Here is a 22853-nt window from a genome sequence, read left to right on the forward strand (position 1 = left end):
TTAAAATTTATTGGTATATTTGATGACTCAATACACAAAAAGTAACATCCAGTGGCTTTCCAACTCCCATGTAACATTATCAGCTGGCACTAAGTTTCCTTGCCCAATGCTACCTGTACCAATTATGTTTCTTTTAAGTAAAATGACATCAGTGTTAGGATAAAGGGTGTTTTCTTAAAAAGTGCCCCTCTCAGCTGCTTTGAAGAGACCTTGCTGCTACCCAGGAGTCCAGTGATTTGGAGCTCACTGTCAAACTTAGAGGGTTTGAAGATTCTCTAAAACTGAGCAAAACTTGGGACTTTCCATTCCCATTCCAGACAGGGTTGCAGGAAATTTTCATAAATCAGAGCTGTCATTTATCTTATTCTGAAGTCACTCTGAAAAAAGGAGTAGACAACTGTGGGCACCAGGAAAAAAAACAAACATGTGTGTGTGTGTCAAGGAGCGGGGATTATTCATGATCCAGCTATCCAGATACATCCTAACAGAACGTGGAGCCAAAAGCCTGTGGGCTGTTCTTGGCACGAGGCTAGTAGGACTAGAAGGACTCTTCATTGTAGAATGGCCTCTATCCATATAATCCATACAACCATGAGTTCTTGGCTGTGCCTGTGTCAGGAACCTCTGAAGAAAGTAACTAGAATGGATTCAGATCAATCCTTTAATATAGAAACCCTGAGCACTCGCTGGCGGATCTGCCGAGTCTTCACCCCATAGATGAGAGGATTGAGGGCAGGTGGCACAAGGAGGTACAGGGTGGCCAGAAGAACATGGACATGATGGGGTACATGGTGGCCAAAGCGGTGAGTGAGGAAGGAGAATATTCCAGGGACATAGAAGACTAAGATGACACAAACATGAGCCCCACATGTGCTCAAGGCCTTGAGTCGAGCCTCACTCCCTGGTACCTTCAGCACTGCCTGGAGGATGAGGGCATAGGAGACACCAATGGCCAGGACATCTAGCCCAACCACCAGAAGTGCCACTGCCAGCCCATAGGCTCTGTTCACTGTGGTTTCTGAACAGGCAAGTTTTACCACAGCCATATGTTCACAATAGGCATGGCCTATGACCGTGGTCTGGCAGAAGATAAGGCTCTGAAGCAGGATGGGGAAGAGGATGAGGAGGATCAATCCACACACCAGCACTGCCATCCCAATGTGCCCTATGGTCCCTGGATGCAGGATGGTGGAATGGTGCAGAGGATGGCAAATGGCCACATAGTGATCCAGAGCCATGGCCACCAGTACACTTGACTCCATGGAGGAGAAAGCATGGATGAAGAACATCTGGGTCAGGCAGACCACGTACCCAATCTCATGAGCATGGACCAGGAGCACAGCAAGGGCTTTGGGTGCAGTGGAGGAGGCCAGGACAAGGTCAATGGCAGCTAGCATGGCCAAGAAGAGGTACATGGGTTGGTGCAAGGATTGCTCAGCCCAGATGATGAAGATAATGGTAACGTTGCCCACTAGAGCAAGGAAGTAAAGGACACCCAAGGGGAAAGCTATCCAGTGCTGACTCTCCTCTAGACCTGGAATACCTACCAGGAAAAAGGAAGGCTGGGGTAGCCTCCAGCTGGAATTGCTAAGGGCCATCATAAAGGGCTTAGAGAGGGAAAAGGAACCAACGTCATGATTTTTTCACTCCTGATATGTTACCACATAGTCCAGCTCTGGCTGCCTCTGCACCAGAAGAATGAAGCACCTTGAGCTGCAACACAAGGGAATACAGTTAGCGACAAGGAAAAATATCTCCTTTCCTGAAGATACTCTCCTTATGGGTGAGACTTGCACATGTCTGAATTAGGATAAATCTAGTTTTACTCAGAGATAAGAATAAACACATGCTGCCTTTGGGAGAGATGCTTACACTTTACCATTCAATTATTTGTATTTCAGAACTGTGCATTTGAAAGATCTCTCCTCATTCATTCTCTGGATGTTTAATAAGTCCATATGTTACTTTTGAAACTAGTCTCCTTCAGGTTCCACAACATGGCACTCTACAGTTGTTCCTCCTCTGACCCCAGGCCCACCATCTTCTCCACCTTATTAGAGATTGATTCCAGGGTTCCTTCCTCTCTTTCTTTCACAATATTATATATTATCTCTGAATTGAGTTCACCCATTCACATGCTTTTAACATTTAAATACTTCCATTTCTTCCAAACTTATGTTTTTAAGTCAAATATCTTTCTGAATCAAATGATATTTTTGTATTTGCTTTACTACAGACTATGCAGTAAACATATCCAAGACTGGACAAATTTGCCTATCCTTCCCAAATTTTCTCTAAGTCTTGTCAATATTTTTGTGAGTTATACCACTATCTACTTTCCCAAGTTCATCCAGAGAGTTGGAAAGTCTCCTGACTCATTTTTTCCTTCATCTCTTTTGTCCCTTCACCAATTCTTATTGACTTATTTATTTATTTATTCATTATGCATCTCTTATAGCCTCTCCTTTTCCCCAACCCCTGAAATGCCAGCTTTAGCTCACACTCCCAAGATCTTTCATCTGGACTTCATCATTAGGTGTTTCTGCCTTAGCTTTGGGTCTCTCCCCAATCTAGTTTTAATCCTGAAGTTAAAGGGTTTATCCTAAAATGCAGATGTCATCATGTTCCTCGAATGGTCAAAATTCTTCATGAATTCCCTGTATGAATAGTCATATTTTTAGGACAAGCACATGAAATTTTGAAGACGGTCTTTGTGTATTTGTGTCTTACACTCAACATGTTCCCATATGTTAAATGTTTTGTTTTAGACATTCTAAAACTCCTACGATTACCATTGGACCACTGTATTTCATATATTCCCTTCGTGTATTCTTTCATTTTCTTCCTTTATCTGAATTGATACTTCTCATCCACCAAACTCGAGTCAACTCTCCCCCACCCTTCGGAAAGATTCATTGACTGTATTAGGGTAATGCCTATTATATTAGTAACTCTTAATAGGATCATCCTTTGTTCATCCACAATTTCTGATTTATCACTACTATAAAATCCCTTTCAATATCTTAATGGTTTGTTTCAACAGGAAGGATCATAGTTCATTAAGCTTGGTAATTACATGTTAGCATGGTATACAATTCACAATGTGGTAAGATAAACACAAGCATCGGGGACTAAAGGATTCAGGTGCAAGCTGTGTCCATTTCATATTCTAGGAATGAATTGTTTTCAGTCTACTTAAACTCTCAAAGTCTTTATCTTATGATAAATAAGATCAAATCACAGATTTATAATAAATATTAATGAAATACTACATGTAAAGTCGGGATACATAAGTAATTCTATAAATGATAGTTATTAACAGTAATATAAGGGATGACTTAGTATTAGACCACAGATTTCTTTTTTCTTTATCTACATGAATCTCTTTCTGTGTTTCAGATTGTTGTTGTGTCTCTCATCATGATGCTATAATAACTCAGTCTCTGTCACCCTCAATGTAAACATCAAGTGCCAAATAACTAGGGTTCTACTTAACCACGTTTTAACCCCTGAAGCACCAACACAAAAATCTGAATCTGTACGTTTGTGTCTACATGTTGGTTTTAAAAGACAGTTTGCACTCTGAAATAATGTTTTTCTGTGTTGAGGGTTTATACATGTATATGTAAACATAATCAAGAAGGTCTCAGTTTTTGTGGAGTGAGCACCCATAGATCATTCCGTGTGCCTTTTTCTAAATCAATAATGATTAAATATGGCCACAAAACTCTAAAAATATCAGCAATAAAATATGAACTGCCTGGTGGGTATGTACCTCCCTGTATTTGTTTTTCATCCAGAATCAGCTTACAAAAGCAGTGATGTTACTATTGAGATCTCCAGGTGAATCTCATAATTATAAACACTAAGCCTCAGTGTTCTTCACCCTGCTTTGTGACAGAACTGGCCTTGCTGAACCTCTCTGACCTGAGAGGAGAGAGTGGAATCCCAGAAGTGTGTCAGATATTAGGGAATTCCTATGATCACGAGGGATTGCTACTGTCACTTAGCAGAAAGTCTCTTCTTTGATGTGACCTGACCCTTCTCGTTAATTCTCTTGTTGACACTGGCCTGGACTCTATGAGAGTAAGAGGGAGAGACAAGAGCACACATAGCTATTGGAGGAGGACACAGAAGCAGAGTGTCCATGATACTGGCCTAATAAGAAAGAGGTAGAGCTCCAGAGAATAGACCTGAGACACACAGATAATTCATTCATTATGCCTGACAGCACTGTTCCCTGGTCTCTTGAAAATGCACAGTTTATTCTTATGTCAGCTTTGACAGAGACTCAGCAACACAGAGAGAACTGAGAAAAAGACAAAATGCCTGGACTCAGAAACCTTCCACTACAGCCTTACCTGCTTAGCTCTAGGGATTCCTAGACTCCCATGATGTCCTTCTGCACTAGCTAGGCACCAACAATGAGGATCAGGTATTTTGTTCAGAAGGCTTCACTGAAGTCTCTGACACTCAAGGGAAACCCAAAGACATCACTCAAGGTCTGTGCAGTTAAAGTTTCCCAAAGTTAGAAAACATGAGTTCTAGACCTGGCAAGACTAGCACGGATTATGTCCTCCTGCACTATATGTGCTAGTGAGAATGCCAAGCCAAGATCATGCTGAATGCCCTGTGACTGCCTCAGGTTAACCCCAAAGTTTTGATGATGTCTATAGTTATCTGTCAACCCATAGGTTGGCTTGCAGCAATGTGTCCTGCTCTGATCTCTCTTTTTGATGTTGTCTCTCCCTGTCAGTGCCCAGGTCAGACCTGGGGAAAACAACTATTCTGTCTCAGGAGGAAATAAAACTAAGAGACGCTAAACCAGAGGCACTGGGAGACTCAGCACCACACTACCCAGGCCAAGAAATGACCCCATCACAAGGGCTCTGAGAAATAAAAAATTTCTCAGTAGTCTGACCTTCAAAAATAAGTCCCAAATCTGACCTCATTTTCTGCACCTGAAATCCCATGGACTGTCTCATGGCTCGTTCTCTTACTTTTACCTTGAGCGTCCATTCTTGCTGTTTACCCAAGGCAGGGACAGTGACTGTGGACAGAGAACTGGGAAGGTAGGGTGTTATTACCAATCTCAGGTCCCAGAGGGCTCTAGACAAGCCTGGACAAAACCAAACTGGTGTGAAGATTGGCAGGAGGTGTGTGGAGCTAAGGATACTGTCCTCAGGGATGGGTGGTTAGGAAGAGAGGCAGAGCAGGTAGTTGAACCCACACCTAAACAGGGGCTCACTCTGTCTACTATTAATTATGACCCCTGCATCATCCTGCACATTCTTAGGGCTGGGTTAGGAAACCTCATTTCAGTGACCTTGGAAATCCCAAAGTGCTCTGGAGTTCAGACTTCTCATTGTCACAGAACAATCCAGGACCCCAGTAAATTCTTTAATGGATACTGTGTTTCAGTGTACCTGTTCTCCAGGACTTAGGAGTGTTGACTGCTGGAAACTCACAACTGAGTTACTATTTAAAAACTGTTTTTATTTTATCTAATTAGTTATACATGACAGTAGAATGCTTTTTGACACATCATACATAAATTGAGTATAACTTCTCATTCTTCTGGTTGTATATTATGTAGAATATCACTGGTCGTGTAATCATATACTCTCATAGGGTAATAATGTTCGATTAATTCTACTATCCTTTCCGCCCCCATATCCCCTCCCCTCCATTCTGTTTAATTCAAAGTACCTCTATTCTTCTCTAGCTTTCCCTCCTTTTATGGTGATTCAGCATTCACATATCACAGAAAACATTCAGCCTTTGGGTCTTTGGGATTGGCTTATTTCGCTTAATGAGATATTCTCCAGTTCCATCAATTTACCTGCAAATAACATAATTTTTCTTTTTTAAGGCTGAGTAATAGTCTATTGTGTATGTATACCACAGTTTTTTTTTATCCATTCATCTGTTAAAGGACACCTAAGTTGGTTCCATATTTTGGCTATTGTGAATGGAACTGCTACAATGATTGATGTGGCTGTGTCACTATGGTATTCTATTTTTAAGTTCTTTGGGTATCAACCTAGGAGTCAGACAACTGGGTCGAGTGGTGGTTGCAATCCAAGTTTTCAAAGGAATCTCCATACAGCTTTCCATAGTAATTGCACTAATTTTCAGTCTCACCAGCATGGAAATAACCAGTTTTTCCTTCAGTGTTTTATCATTCATTTGTTGATAACTTTAGAAAAAACAACTTATCTCATTGACATATTATAGTCTAATTCAATATATGTAAGTTAAAGGAATGTTCAAGAATGTGTAAAATTATTTTCCTAATGTGATATATTTATCCCTGTGTAAGATATTTATAGAAGTTAGTAAAAATTAATCATAAAGGAAATAATCACATATTAACCATTTAAAATTTTTTTAAAGAATTCAGCTTTTACATGTTAGATGAAGTATGTTTTGTAAGTCTACTGTAATTTATCTTCTTAAAGGTTCTCTTAGATATATCCTCCTTGTTCCTGGGTGATATGCCTTCCCATTGTAAACAGTTTATGTAATTCTCAGTCACCTCCAGGGAGACTATATGATTACTTTTCTTACTCCACTTGAATATAAATGCAGAAATCTCCTTTTTCATCTTGAAAATATTTGTGTATCTATAGGGACACAAGAGCCCTTGGGAGCCCAAAGACCAATGCATTGTCTTTCTGGTCACAGGAGAATGGCTTTATCCAGATAACATTTTCATAAATGGATGCAGAGGCCAAAGCCACAAGCATAGGATTTAGCAAGAAGCTGAGGAGCAATACCTTACCTGAAAAGCATTGGATGGTCAAAAGTGCTGTGTAAAGAAGACATTCTCTGTTAAGTATTTTTGGGAACAATATATTGGAAAAAATAGCATGAGTGACACTTTGAGTTTGTTCTTTGACTTTCTTCATTATTTATTTCAGAGAATGTTATTGTACTCTGTAGAGATCACTGGTATTAGAGAAACATGAGCATGTGAGGATGTAGATCAGCTTAGCTCATGCTGTATCACTAACAGGGAGGATGACAGCACAGAAGGTTTCCTTCTTTGATTATTAGAGGCATAATGCAAGCATCTGAATTTGTTCCAACTGCCAGAAGGGAAAAGGAAGGATGCCTTGTCCTTGACTTTAATGAGTTTTGATCCTTCTAGGAGAGATGGCTAAGTTATGAAACTAGTCAGAGAGACAAAACCATGAAAGAGGAATATATAGTATTCTCAGAGAATCCATGGGTGGAAGACAGCTTTCAAATCAGAAAGCCAGAATCATACTGTAAGAACAGAAGGTCATGGGGAGGTGGCCAAGTTGATATCTGAAGCTAAGCAGTGCTGTGGCTGAGGCTCTATGAACTGAGACAGATGGCTTGGATTAAGGTTAACCTAAATGAGAAGTTAGGTTATTCCTGAAGTCCTATTCCTGAAAAGCAGTATCAGCTTTACCTAGGAATTAGTTAGAAAGCCATATCATCCTACATCTACAGAAATGGGCTGTGCCCAGAAATCTGTGTTTTTAACAAGTTCTTTGGTGATTCTGATGCATACTCTCCTTTGAGAATCAATGGTCTAGATGAAAAGAAAATTCTGAAGAGATGCCCACACTATATATTGAGAAAAAAATAAGAGCTTCAAACTTTGGGAAATATTTTGCATCTTACATCCTAGGTGCCCATAACAACGTACCCTCCAGATCCAACTATAAGCAAAGATGTTCTCCCTGGTTCTGAGGAGAACACAGAAGAACTTGACAACTACTTCACCAGTCAGTTCCTGGCTAGTTAAGGAGATTTATAGAGAAAACGGCTCCAGTTTGTGGAGCATCATGTCTAGGGTATGGTTAGGTATTCCTTCAGTTTCTCTTTGTCTGATAAACTTAATTTCATTAATTTCCTCCTTTGCCTGAAAACAAAGATTTTTTTTTTGATAGTTACCAAATTCACACTCAAAAAAGCTATTACACAAGTGTCTTTAGTATTTATTTTTTTCACCTTTAACTTGCTTGGAGTTTTTGTCGGGGGAGGGTACTTGGGATTTAATGTAAGGAAAATAATAAGAGACACAAAGAGAAGATGCAGAGGCAGGAAAGATGGCAGATTGGCAGAATGGCCAAGCTGCCAGCTTTATTTATATCAATAAGTTATTTTTAGGTCATTGGAATCAGTAGTACATTATTGTTCATTGTATTACTAGGCAGGTTACAGACTAGTAACATTATGCAGCTTATTTCTCAGTTACATACTAAATTGCAATGTGCAAAGTTAGGAGCTTTGTGTAGCTCTCAAGAAAGTCCATTGTATAAAGTTATTGTTATGTGGTCAGGTTTAGGCTCTGTGAAACATTGTTGTTGTCTCACAAGAGAATTCCTTTATTCCCAGGAGCTGTGTGCCTGATATCAAAGTGAAGTTGATAAGACTCTACCACTGATCCACATTCCAAGCCCAAGACAACTGTCTTTTTTTTTTTTTTTTTTTTTTTGGGAGGGGCGTGGGTATCAGGGATTGAACTCATGGACACTTGACCGCCTAGCCACATTCCCAGCCATATTTTGTATTTTATTTAGAGACAGGGTCTCATTGAATTGCTTAGCTCCTCGATTTTGCTAAGGCTGGCTTTGAACTTGCTCCTCCTGCCTCAGCCTCCCCAGCCACCTGGATTATAAGCATGTGCCATCATTCCCAGCTTTGTTTTGATTTTTTATCACTGCTAAATTGTTTCTTTCTTGCATCATTCAAACTTTTTCTGAGTGCTAAGCAATGGTGCTAGGCAAGCAAGATACAGAGGTTCTAAATAATAGAGGATAATTTTTAAGGGCATTATGGTGCTTTCAATAACCAGTCTCATATGTCTGAAATATCCTTATAGAATGACTATTATGTTACTAAATGCCTAGTATGTTTCTCTGTTATGATAAAAAGATAAAATTCCATTTAGGGCTTTTTGGAAAACAGGAAACATCCATGAGTGTATTCAAGGTTTTTCAGTGCTTTACTAGCTACGTTCTTGGAGTATTTGAGGATCATACAAAGGGGAACATTGAAAAGGAAAGGCATTAAAGATGAGTAATAAGAAAAACATTCTAGGAAGTACAATCTTGGTGAAGATAAGAATAGGACAAGCAGATGTTACTTTTTGATGGTAAAATATTGGATTCCAGAGGGACTTGATATGCACAAAACAACACTGTTTACAAAATGTAAACCATGTCCTATTGGTGTGGCTAATCTAAGTGTGTGTCAATGAATTGTGGAATCTGTCTGGGACATAGTCATGTGAAGGGAGGTATTATTAACCCATAAAGTATTGAGTACTATGGGAGAACAATTTAAACAATATAGTCTAATTTAAACTTAATGGAGACTATTATTCAGTAGAATTGTGGATAAAACTGAAAGCCTAGAATAGAGGCACACAGACCATTTAGGAATTTATTAATAATTTCTGACTCTTTTCTTTCAGCCATCGCCAGCCCCACCTGATGGTCATGGTATTATCCTCCAACAACACAGGGACACAGGTGATTGAATTCCTGGTGAGCTGCTTTCCAGGCATGCAAGATACACATAGCACTGGCTCTCTATCCTATTGTCTCCTCTCCTGCTTTTGGCCCTGGGGGCCAACATTGTTTTATTAATGACCATCTGACAGGAAGCATCTCTTCATGAGCCCATGTACTACCTGCTTGCCATCCTCTCTGTGCTGAATGTCATCCTCTGCCTCACAGTCATCCCCAATGTCAGACCCTCCATTGACTTTCTTCCAGGCAGTCAACTAACGTCCTTCCTTCCTTCCTTCCTTCCTTCCTTCCTTCCTTCCTTCCTTCCTTCCTTCCTTCCTTCCTTCCTGTTCTAATTTGTTATACATGATAGCAGAATGCATTTTGATTCATAGTGTATAAATGGACCACAATGTTTTATTTCTTTGGTTGAATACAAAGTAGATTCACACAATTCGTGTCTTTATACGTGTACCTACGGTAATGGTGTCCATCTCATTCCACCATCTTTCCTACCCCCATGACCTCTCCCTTTTCCTTCCTCCTCTTTTCTTTATCCAAAGTTCTTCCATTCCTCCCAGGTTCTCCTCTCATTATGGATCAGCATCCACTAATCACATTTGGCCTTGGTTTTTTGGGATTGACTTACTTTACTTAGCATGATATTCTCCAACTCCGTCCATTTACCTGCAAATTCCATGAATTATTCTCTTTTATTGCTGAGTAATAATATTCCATTTTGTATATATACCACAGTTTCTTTATCCATTCACCTACTGAAGGGCATCTAGGTTGGTTCCACAGTTTAGCTCTTGTCAATTGAGCTGCTATAAACATTGATGTGGCTGCATCACTGTAGTATGCTGTTTTTAAGTCCTTTGGATATAAACCAAGGAGTGGATAGCTGGGTAAATGGTGGTTCCATCCCAAATTTTCTAAGGAATCTACATACTGTTTCCAGATTGCAACCTTCTTTCTTTACACAGTATGTTGTTTTGCTTCTATAAGTCCTCCCATCCCTGAAGGAAAACCACTACATCAGATCCCACACAGATATGCCCTCTTATTCTTTATGTTCATGTCTTTTTAGGTTTTCATTATTTCCAGTGGACAGATCATCTCTCAATATCTAAGTGATATTTAAAATTTAAATTTTCTTCTTATCTATCATAACATCTGAATTATTCTACTCCCACAGTCCAGGGCTCTAGAATTTCCTTTCTAAATGTAATTGGATGTACATTTGTATATTGTACTGTGTTAGGAAACATTGTTGTGAAAGTTTTCTTTTGTGTATGGAGGGACTTCTTGAAAATTCCTGAGATGGGAAGATAAGTCTACTGGAGTTTGGGTAAGAACCATAGAGACAAGGAGAGGACAGGGCTACAAATAAGCATTTTTTTTTTTTTAAAAACCACAGGTTGGTCTCTAGAATTAGGAAAGGGTATAAGTTAGACTTTGGAGATTGAGATGGGTTTAGAAAGGATTTGAAATGAGGATGCTGTCCAGGGGTTTTGTGGGGCTGTGGTTTGAGGGTGGGTTGCTTTTAACAAACCTTCGGAGCGTTTTCATAAGAGTTAGGTGCTCTAAGATGATAATGAATATACAGTGTTTTTGAGAACAATGATTCTGGCAGGTCCTGCTCATCTTCTTGTTCAACATGAAGACCGTCAGCTTTTAAGGTTGCATCCTGCAGATGTTTATCATGAATACCTTCCTCCCCATGGAATCTTCCACCTTTCTGGTCATGGCCCATGATCTCTATGTGGCCATCTGCCACCCACTGTGATACTCCTCCATCATCACATAGCAGTTTGTCATCAATGTAGCCATCTTCATTGTCTTCCACAATCTGCTAGCCACACTGCCTACTCCAGTCCTGACTACTAGGCTCAACTACTGTGCCAGCAACGTGGTGGAGAACTGTATATGTGCCAACATTTCTGTAGCCAAGCTCTCCTGTGGGGATATTCACCTCAATAAGCTCTATCAATTTGTGAGTGTTTGGTGCCTTCTAGGTTCTGACCTGGTGCTCATCTTGCTGTCTTACTGCTTCATTTTGAGGGCTGTTATAAGCTTGCTGTAGGGAGGTGCAACCACCAAGGCTTTGAGTACTTCTGGTTCACATCTCATTCATGTACTTTTCTTCTATACACTGCTGTGAGTGATACTCCTGGGTTCGTCTTAGCCACAGAAGTCACTTATGGTTGTTCAAGCACCACAATGCAGAACATGGAACTCACCATCTCACATCTCAGGTTTTCTCTTATTTGAGTCATTCCCTTAATGTGGATGAACATATTTTTTATTTCTCTTAATTTTGATGAACTGTTTTGCTCTTGAACTTGCCATCCTCCTTCCTCGTCCTCCCACATATCTGGGATAACAGGTGTGCACCGCTGTGTCTGGATTTGTACCCCGTTCTTTCCTGTCTTTTTACATAGGAGAAAATATTTTTTAATAATCATAGGTCCCAGATTGTTTTATATTTTGTCTAAATACCATATGAGTTTCTCAATGATTGTCAATTGTTCTATCTGTCTTTATACTTACCAAGTTCTCTAACCAAGTTCCAGGAAGAAAAAAGTTGCTTTAGGAAACTTGTGCCTCATTGGTAATAGACCCTAGTATATTTAAGTGTCCTTTCTAGGGTGGTTTCTGATATTGTAACATATGAGAATGCTGCAGCAGAGTCCTGTCCACAGATCACAAGTGGCTCACTGTGAATCCTGCATGTGAACTTTAAGCACAGACAGTGGCGCAAAGACATTAAGGAGAAGGCTCTCTATGGTAATTCCTTCTAACCCAGGAAAAACTCATTACTCCATGGGTCCTTAATTTTTATAGGAGCTTTATTCCTTTGAGTATTCTGCCAACAGAAAATGGTCTTTGCTTGAAAAAGAGGAGGGGGAGAAAAAGGTATTGGTCTGGTTAGAGGAAAATGAAAGAGATTATGGATTCTAACCACTGTCAATGCTGACATTTAAACTACCGTGGTCTTCAAAATTGCATTATGCAGATGGGATAACAATAGTAATCTTTATAATAGCAATTTATTATCAAGGCCACTGATATCCACAGTTTTATTTTTTTTAAAAAATTAAATGTTTAAAGATGTAAGTTTAGTGTTGTCTGGGAGTTATTTCTCTAGTATTCATCTTCTTGAGTTCTTATATTTTAGACAAAATAGAATCATAAATATTAGGGAATCATTGAAAGGTCACAAAGATGTTGGAAATTTTTTTTTCTTTTTTTTTTTGCGTGTGTGTTTTGGAAGAGTTATTGGGTTTAAAGAGTAAGGAGTCAGGAACTTATTTCAGAACTAGAACTTACCTTTATTTTAAAAATCTCGTCTCTAAGTTATGGGTCTCAGCCCAATTTTCCATCAACTGATTATCAAGTCATCCTACATTAGGAAAGCAGAGAGTCAGTTGCCCTTGTTACCACCCTTTCTTCAGTAATCTCTGGATTCCTTGCTTGATCTCCTGGGTTCTCACCCCATAAACAATGGGGTTTAGGGCTGCAGGGATAACATGGTGAAGGACATTGAGCAAAACTGGCACATCAGGAGAGACCTTTCTCTTGACCACATGTGTGAGGACAAAGACCAGAAGAATGGTGCTGAAGAAGAGGATGAGGATGATGTGGGAACCACAAGTGCTGAGGGCTTTGGCCACAGCACCCTCAGCCTTGAGTTTTAGCACAGCTCGCAGTATGAGGATGTAAGAGAGGAAAATGAGAATAAGGTCAGATCCCAGTAGAGTCCAGCCTGTAGCAAGCTGGTAAAAGCGATTGAGGGTGACATCATCACAAGAGAGCCTGGAGACAGACATATTGGCACAGATGCAGTTCTCAATGACATTTCTCCCACAGTAATAGAGTCATGCTGAGAGAATGGGGATGGGCATACATAAGAAGATATTCCTGGCCACAATGAAAATGATATGCTTGATTACAAATTGGTCAGTGATGATGGATGGGTATCTCAGTGGGTGGCAGATGGCTATATAGCGATCAAAGGCCATTAACATGAATGTGCAGGATTCCATTCCTAGAAAGCTATTCATGATATACATCTGAAGGAAGCAGGCAGAGAAGCTGATGAGCCTGAGATCAAACCAGAAGATGGCCAGGACCTTCTGGATGACAGTGAGGCAAAGCACAATATCCAGCAGGGAGAGGAGGCTGAGCAGATAGTACATGGGCTCATGCAGGGAGGCCTCCAGCCGGATGGTGATCAGAAGGACAGCATTGGCCCCCATGGCCATGAGGAAGAGGAGACAGAGGGGCAGGGACAGCCAGAGTTGCCAGCCAGGAGATGTGACAAAACAATTCAGAAGGAAGTCTGAAATTTCACTGGGGTCGGAGTCATTTTGGTGTGCCACCATATTTAGTCATGAATTTTTACAACTTTCTTTTAGTGATCTGTAAAATGAGGATAAAAATCATCTAATGACTCTAAGTACATGGAGATAAAACAACATTCATTACATGGACACAACTTGTGGCAGTATATCCACGCCATTTTTATTTGTCTGTTTATCCATAATGCCATGCTAGTAGGGCTACTCATATTACATTAAACAGTGCAGAGGACTGAGATAATATGATTTATTATGGACTTGATTTACTCAACTTATGCTTTCAATAGAATTCTTGAATTCTTGGGTACACTCAGAAACTTAAGAGGAAAAAATTACTTAGGAAACACTTTGGGGACAAATGAGATTCTCAATTTGTATCTATAAATTTTTCCTGTTTTCTTTTTCATAGTCACATAAACTATCGTATCTGCAATTTAACTCTCACAGTATGCCTAGTAGAGCCTGACATAAAAGGGGCACAGATAAATGTCCCTAATTCCCATGCAATTTGCATTATGTGATTTTAGTTGAATTTATTTTTGATTTAATTACAGATTTTTATTCATCATATACTAAAAATAAAGTTAACTTCTACTTTTCTAAGAGGTCACTTTTATTTGGTAAAATGGATCCTACCACATAATTGCCCCCCATCTACTTCTTAGATAGATCTTCATATTTGGAGAATAGCTAATTTCTGGAAGAAACAAGTTTAAAATGAATGAGCAATTTCACACAGTTACAAGGGAGCAATAAGTGTCATTGAACAAGTGGAAATATTGTGATTGCAATGGTGCAGGGGTGCTAGAGCCCACCTTTCCAGCCTTCCATCCCTTTTTCATGCTCCTTTTCTATCTTGAATATAATGATCCATGTACATGTTTCTCACCCTCCAGACAGTAGTTCAATATTGCTACTATTTTCTTTTTATTTAGTCTTTCCCCTGGCATTCCATTAGGTGCCAGGGCCACAAATTAAATAAGAAACAATTTTACTGTGAAGGAGTGAAACTAAAATAACTCTTGAGGCTGATGGGTAATAATGAGAACAACCAATATGAACAATGATAATTATATGTACAAGAGCAATGGCTAACTCTGACCTGAGGGATAGGCTTGAGAAAAAGAATTGTACATAAATTTGTTAAGGAGATCCCAAAGAGTGTTGTAGCTTAGCAAAAGTATTAGTCAGGCCTTACAAATCATATAGTCCTTTGTACTTAAATATGTTTACTGGGACAGAAATCTCTATTAAATTGTTATTTTGTGGATTTAGAAGCTCTTTTTCATTGAGTATTTAAGAACTGTCCTGTTTCTTTTTCATTAAGCTCACCAATATAACATAAAATTATATAATTATTTTTGGAACCCTTACTATTTCCTGGGAAGTGTGTTCAAATATTCTAGAACTTTATAACATTTAATCATCAATATCTAGTAAAATATATCTTATTATCAAATATATCTTATAAATAAGGAACTGAGAGCTCAAGATCCAGATTGGTAGGCAACCATACTGTACTGTTCTAATCCTAAGCCCACTTTACACAGAAGGTTGGATACAATTAATTTGTAGAACCCATTTAGGCCTCGCAAATAATTCCATGAGAATGTGCTTGCTGATCAATCTTATAAAGAATGAAATATACTTCACTCGTGATGTAACTAACCATTTAGAAAATGGAATCTTTTAAAGAAGGAATAGTTTGGGGTGGAGGTAGGGTGACAAAGAAGTTGTAATTTACCATAGACCCCAAACTGTGTGATATTGACACATTGATAGAGGCATACCTTTTTCAAGAGATTCAAATAGTACATTTGTCCAGTTATGTATTTCTTTTTCCCCTAATGCCATTCCAATCCTGTCAGCTGGCTCATCTCAGATTCTTCTCATTTGGGAGACTTTTAGTGATACTGGCTGCTCTACGAGGAGAGGAGGGAGGATGGGCATTCCTTCCCTGGTCTCCCCATTTCACCTCTGCTTCCCCAAGCACGTCTGACAGATGTGGCTCTCCTGCCTGATACTTAGAAAATCTCCCAAGTCTTTTTCTCTTGCTAATAATAGAGTATATTAGCAATGACTTTGGCAAGTCCAAAATCAATTTTAAACAAATTGTTTCATTTGTGACTCACAATGACCTGAAGTAGGTGGGTTAAGTTGACTACTTTAGCCATCTGTCTTTCACTGTGCAAGTTCAGATTCAGTGATATTATGCCTTTTATATGGTTTAACTGATAGGATTCAAATGTGTAAGAAATAGAATTCTAAGTCAAATGGAAGGACTTGGAATTCAGCCATATTTGTGGAGAAGCCTAGGGGAAGAAATATGTGTTTTTTATTTTTGTCCCTTAATTATTTTTAGGCTAGCATGGCATTTCTGAGGGCAATATAAGAACAATAAGTTTATTTTGTCTCCCATTCAGTTACTTCTCCTTTCTCTGAACATTTCTGCATGGTCTTCACTCATAAATCATCTTAAAAGCTTTGAATGACTTACTCAGCCCTAGAAGCAAAGCACTTGTCCTTTTGCTTCCCCTCCTCTTTTAATCTTGGTTTGCAATCTGTATTGGTAGGCAACCATACTGTACTATTCTAATCCTAATCCCACTTTACACAGAAGGTTGGATATAATTAATTTCCAGAACCCCTTTAGGCCTTGCAAATAATTCCATGAAAATATGCTTGCCATCAATCTTATAAAAAAATGAAATATACTTTACCCGGGATGTCACTAATCATTTGCAAGAGGCCAAACTGGTGATAAGGACTAAGATCTTGTGTTTTCTGTTTCCAGCCAGAGACAGCATGAGGAAGCCAGGGCAGCTGAAAGTCTAAAATTAAAACAAAGTCCTTGAAACCCAAGCGTTTCCCCAGGCTGCATGGCAGGCCCACAGCATGGCACCAGGGAAGCCTTGTTTTAAGAAGTGGAAAGGTTGTTGGAGGGATCACCTAGCTCGATAAAACTCAGGCATGCAAGACATCTCTACACATGTAGTTCCAGATACAATTGTGTGCAGATAGTGATAGGTAGCTCCTTGCTTTTCTGGGTACAATTTTCTGAATTTGGGAGCAAGAGCTTTTACCATTTGATTGGGTTGTGCTGAAATTTGCTCAACTACTAATTTCTTACTGCCACCCAGCTGTGGTCTTTGTCCCCTGCCTCTGAAGTTACATAGACCAAATGTAATTTCTACCCAATGATCAAAGAATTTTAGAGGCAGATTCTTTGTCTTACAACCCCTAAATTTCTATATTTGTAGCTGAAATCTCCAAATTTTCTTAGCTGGGTTCCAGATGATGCACTTCCTAGTTCTTCTACCTGCTATTAATCTCCTTTCGATAAACTCCAGCTTTTATATTTCTGGTGCTACAAAGTGCCCAGAGGAAGACAAGGAGAGAAGTTCCAAAAGCATAGATCCCCCACTTGTGTCTCCTTACCTGATGAGGAGATGGTCTGTATTTCTCGTTTTTCAGACTAGTTTAGCAGTACTGACTCAGGAAAGAAAAACAGATTGAGATAGATAGGTGTCTTGTCTTCTGGTTAAACTCAGTACAGCATCCTGTGCCAAGGTTCACTTACAGAAGAGATGAAGCATGGGGTCAGGTTCACAGGAATTGAGGCTCTGATTGGTTCCAGAGGTATCTGCACATAATTATACTCTAGATGCTCAGGGACACTACCTTTTTTGAACTTCTCAATTTGCCTTCCCCTGGGCCTAAAAGGTCCTCCTAGGTTAGGCAGGCGGATGAAAAAATAAAGTGATTTTCTTTCTTTCTGAATGCTCTCCTGGTAATTTAGCCCTATACTGACTATGTGCAACAGGTGGTCTCCTGGGTACAAAGTTTACTTACTCATCTATGTATGTTCATGCTCATTTACATGTGCACATTCAACATCTTTTGCATATTCCAAAAACTCATTCAGAAGTTCTGTGGGCTTCTGGCACATGCTTATTAGATAGGTACAGCCTATTCAATTGAATGAATGAAAGTTAACTCCTCATGGCATTTATCATGGAACTTTAAAAATGCCATAAAAATTATAGTGTATGCTGCAATTTATTCAGCAGGAATCTTTCAATTTAATGAAGCAAATCCAACTTTTTTTCTTTAAGCAGTAATAATCTACCCTTGATGCCATCAATCTACTTTTTCATCTTTGTCAGTTTACCTTGTCTTCTGAATGTCTTCTATGACTCTACTTAATGTTTTTGAATATATGGGATTCAGTTTTAATGATTGAATGTTTTTGTTTTCTAATTTGATCATTTTGATCGATTAATTTCCTTCCTCATCCTATTTGTGGTTGTATTTTCTACTTATGTTCATTTCTAGAAACTTTTTATTGTATATCACACATTTTGGATTTTGCTTAGATACTATATTTAATTTAGTTTTAATTCTGCAAATATTCTTAATCTTTTCTCTGAATCCATGTAACTTACTTGGAAACAATTTGACCTTTGGGGGCTCTGTTAGCACAAACCAGAACAAATTTTGGTCTAGAACTAGTTTTGATTCACAACTGAAGAAAGATTCCTTTGAGTATTCTGATTGAAGCCTCATGAATTATGTTTTTGTTTTCCTTTTCTGGCTGGTAGAATGGCTGTTCTTTAGGCCCATGTGAGAGCTGGATACTCTCTTTTTTAATCCTCAGGGTACCATAGTTTCTCCCCCTACCTCATGTAGCCTCCTCATTTGTTACACTCATCACTGGATGATCCTTTGAAGATTGTGACCATTCTCTCTGTGTGCAGTTCTTTCTTCCCCAGAACTCTGCCCTGTTAACTGTAGCTTTATTCTCCTTTATATACTTCCAACTAGACCTCTTCAATTCAGGAACTCCACTGAATTACACCTGGCGTCCCTCACTCTTCCCTGGAACTGGGTCAAGGCAGCAAACTGGAGCAACTGCCTCACTTGTTTCCCATATTGCAGGGGTCCCTGTTCTCACTTGCATGATGTCTGGTGTATTAGAACCATTACTTAATAAATCTCACTCAGTTTTGATTGCTCTTTTTTTTTCCAGTTATTAATGTGAATTCAGTTCCTTTTACTCCATCTTGTCTAGATGCTGAAGTCTATGTGAATTTTAAACTTTACCTTTTATCACCACTTGTTGTGGCTGATCTAAAAAGATGATCTCACAAAGTAGCAAGCCAGTCAGGATACCATATCTTGTGTGATTTCATTATCTTGAATCTGGAAACGGGTTCATTGAAACTGGTTCAGTGAGTTGAATCCCTGCTCTGATACCAGCCTTCTGCTCTGTGCATATTATTCTAAGGCAATCTGGTTCCATACCATTGAGCCTCCTTCAGAGAAACATGGATTATAGTTTGGGCATCCAAAGATCCTCCTTCCTTCTGCTTCTGCTGTTTCTGGGGTGAGGTGGGGATCAGGAGCTTAGAGTGAACATCTATTCCATTTCATCCTCATGTCCTTTCCTCTCCATCTTTTGCCTTTTTTGATCCTCTTTATCCTAGTTGCTTAATTTCTCCCAGTCACATTCTTTCACCTTCTTCTGTTTCTTCAGTTTCCCCACATTTTTTAAAAACAAGGTGTTAGGGAGAGTCTGAGTTGATCACCTTGCACCATGTAACCCTGAGTTACATTCCTGGACCCCAGGGCATCTACTGTAGATGGAGTGCCCAATATGGCTTCTTTACTTATAGGTCTGCCTCCTGGGTTGGAATGGCTCAAACACAGCAGAATGGCTAGGCATAGGCCTTTCTCTGAGTCTTCTCCATAGGACTAACTTGGGCTCCCTCATAGCAGGGCTGCCTCAGGGTAGTTGGACAATTTTCTGGCCAAGGGCTCTTCTCTACTTGCTTTCAAACCTGATCCTCATCCTTCAACCACAAAGCTTTCCAAGTTGCAAGCCCAGCTCTCATCACACCACAACCCCAGTTCTAGGCAGGTGTCTAACATCATAATGGTGACTTGATGCCTTCATATCCCCATTTGCCAGACTCTGTCAGGCAAAAATGTTCCTGAATCTGACTCAATATTCTTAACTTATCATAATTTACTCCATTACTTCCTGCAGGTAAAATATATGGCTGAACTTGTGGTAATGATTTCTTTTTTCTGACTAGTCCCCTTCCTTGTAATCAAGGATTCAAGGCTAGTATTTGGGCGGGACAGAATTTTGCTTCCATGTCTGCCACTTGACAAGTTGCATAAATTATTAAAATATTATATTTCTAATTTGTTTATTTATGGAAGAAATAAATGTGAGCATGTTTGTAAAGCCCTTAGAGGTTCTTGTTGGTGGTTCAATGCTGTTGTGTTATTATTATTATTACTAAACCCTAAAAATAGGCTTCTCAGTATGTTTTTGGGAAAAATGCTAATGAGCAATAAGTAAATGTTTGCTGCTACTCAACTTGGATCCCATTATTCAAAATTGTCCATGAATCTTAATCTCAAATCAGTGCCCAGTCTTTGGAGTACATGTACTATAATTCCTGGTTTTGTGTTAATTTTATAAAAAAATAATTTCCTTGGCTCAGAGCATCTTAAAAAATTGTTGCCTATGGGCCTCTATAGCCTAGGCTCATTTTCTGTGGACTATTGTCTAGATCTTGAAATCATCCTCTAATTCCCCTCAAAGTCAACTCTGCACATATTGGGTAGCTAACTTTTAAAGTCAGACATTCCACAGTCTGTCCGGCTCTTTTCATTTGCTTTTGAAATAAGGATAAACTTAATTTTAAACAATTTGCATACAAATCAAAATCACAATGAAATATTATCCCACTCCAGTTAGAATGACTTATAAAAAATAAAAAGTAAAAATTCAGTCAAGAATGCAGAGAAGGAAAATCTGATAACTCATTTGATGGGACCATACATTCGTAGAGCCATTATAGGAAACAGTATGGAAGTTCCTCAGAAAATTACCGCAGGATACAGCAATTTCAACACTGGGTACATATCCAAAGGTGAGGAAGTCTGTATGTTGAAGAGATATTTGCACTCATATGTTTATTGCAGTAGTATTCACAATATCCAAGGTATGAATAAACCAAAATGTTCATTGGTGAGTGGATGGACAGAGCAAAGGTGGTATAAATACACAAAGGAATGTTATTCAGCCATTAAAATCATGACATCCTGTCATTGGCACCAATTTGAGGACATTCATTAAATGAAATAAACCAGGTGCAGAAGACAAATACCGTATACTCTTCCTTAAATGCAAAGATAAAATCATTGACCTAATAGAAACAGAGAGTAGAATAGTGGTTAGCAGAGTCTGGGAAGGGTGGAGGATAGGGGGAGATAGAGGATAGTTTACAATTGGACACCTGTACCTTTTAATTAAAAGGTAGAAAATATAATGTCTAATGATCTCTAGCACAGTAAGTAACTATGGCTGACAACATTTAATAGTATATTTCAAAATAGCTAGTAGAGAAGGTATTGAATGTTTCCAACACAAAGAAATGATAAATAAGATTTTGGATATATCAGTGTGATCTGATCATTAGAAAATCTACACATGTGTTGAAATATCACATTGCACTCCAAAAATATCTTTAATTGTAAGGTGATAGTGAATTAAAAAGCTAATTAAAATGTATGCAAGCAAATTGATGTCAAATTTATAATTTTATCTATTTTTATATGTGGGGTTAATCTATGTATCTGTTTCTCTTGAAAAACTTCTCTGTATTTACGTTCTTCTGTTTTTTTTTCTTGTTTATTTTCTGATTTTTCCATAAGGATAATGTTAATTTTTGAAATGGAATTTGCAAGTTTTTGAATTTTTTAGTTCTGTTAATATAGTATAGGAAACTCAATAATGTATGAATATTCCATGATGAAACCCACTATTCACTTGTTGATTGATTGTATGTCCTCCTCTGAGAAGTGTCTGTTCAGTTCCTTGGCCCATTTGTTGATTGGGTTATTTGTTATGTTATTGTTTAGTTTTTTGAGTTCTTTGTCTATTCTGGCAAGGATGTGGGGAAAAGGGTACACTTATACATTGCTGGTGGGACTGCAAACTGGTGTGGCCAATTTGGAAAAGAAGTATGGAGATTCCTGGGAAAGCTGGGAATGGAACCACCATTTGACCCAGCTATTGCCCTTCTCGGACTATTCCCTGAGGACCTTAAAAGAGCATACTATAGGGATACTGCCAAATCAATGATCATAGCAGCACAATTCACAATAGCTAGACTGTGGAACCAACCTAGATGCCCTTCAATAGATGAATGGATTAAAAATGTGGCATTTACACACAATGGCGTATTACTCAGCACTAAAAAATGACAAAATCATGGAATTTGCAGGGAAATGGATGGCATTAGAGCAGATTATGCTAAGTGAAGCTAGCCAATCCTTAAAAAACAAATGCCAAATGTCTTCTTTGATATAAGGAGAGCAACTAAGAACAGAGCAGGGAGGAAGAGCATGAGGAAAAGATTAACATTAAACAGAGATGAGTGGTGGGAGGGAAAGGGAGAGAGAAGGGAAAATGTATGGAAATGGAAGGAGACCCTCATTGTTATACAAAATTACATATAAGAGGTTGTGAGGGGAAAGGGGGGGAAACTAGGGAGAGAAATGAACAACAGCAGATGAGGTAGAGAGGGAAGATGAAAGGGGAGGGGACAGGGGATAGTAAAGGTAGAAGAATACAACAGTCACTAATATGGCATTATGTAAAAATGTGAGTGTGTAACCAATGTGATTCTGCAATTTGTATTTGGGGTAAAAATGGGAGTTCATAACCCACTTGAATCTAATGTATGAAATATGATATGTCATGAGCTTTGTAATGTTTTGAACAACCAATAAAAAAAGAAACCCACTATTCAGTGTAATTCATATGTAACAATAAAAGAATTTTTAAAAAAGCTATATTGGCTTGACATTTATTTGGAAGACAATCTGAAATGACTCTTTTGTCATCTTCATTTTTTGTTATGTTATCATTTTAGTCTTTTGAGCTCTTCTTTCTGGTATTTCAAACTTTCTATTTAGC

The 22853-nt window shown here is 38.8% G+C and overlaps 1 protein-coding gene and 2 pseudogenes across 1 annotated transcript; 1 reads left to right on the plus strand and 2 right to left on the minus strand.

The window, feature by feature from the left end:
- Positions 1–653: 653 nt before the first annotated feature.
- LOC139707116 (olfactory receptor 52L1-like) lies at positions 654–1616 on the minus strand. The gene has a single exon (XM_071617144.1). The coding sequence runs from the start codon at positions 1599–1601 to the stop codon at positions 654–656; it is 948 nt and encodes a 315-aa protein (XP_071473245.1). The 5' UTR covers positions 1602–1616.
- A 7863-nt stretch (positions 1617–9479) lies between these two features.
- LOC139706987 (olfactory receptor 56A1-like) lies at positions 9480–11655 on the plus strand (annotated as a pseudogene).
- Positions 11656–12931: 1276 nt separating this feature from the next.
- Positions 12932–13879, minus strand: LOC114083929 (olfactory receptor 56A3-like; annotated as a pseudogene).
- Positions 13880–22853: the final 8974 nt, after the last annotated feature.

The sequence above is a fragment of the Marmota flaviventris genome, chromosome 9 (assembly GCF_047511675.1).
Source record: "Marmota flaviventris isolate mMarFla1 chromosome 9, mMarFla1.hap1, whole genome shotgun sequence".
NCBI lineage: Eukaryota > Metazoa > Chordata > Mammalia > Rodentia > Sciuridae > Marmota > Marmota flaviventris.

Excerpts from the sequence above, each read along its gene's own strand:
- LOC139707116 (XM_071617144.1), bottom strand. The coding sequence starts at position 1,601 with ATGATGGCCCTTAGCAATTCCAGCTGGAGGCTACCCCAGCCTTCCTTT.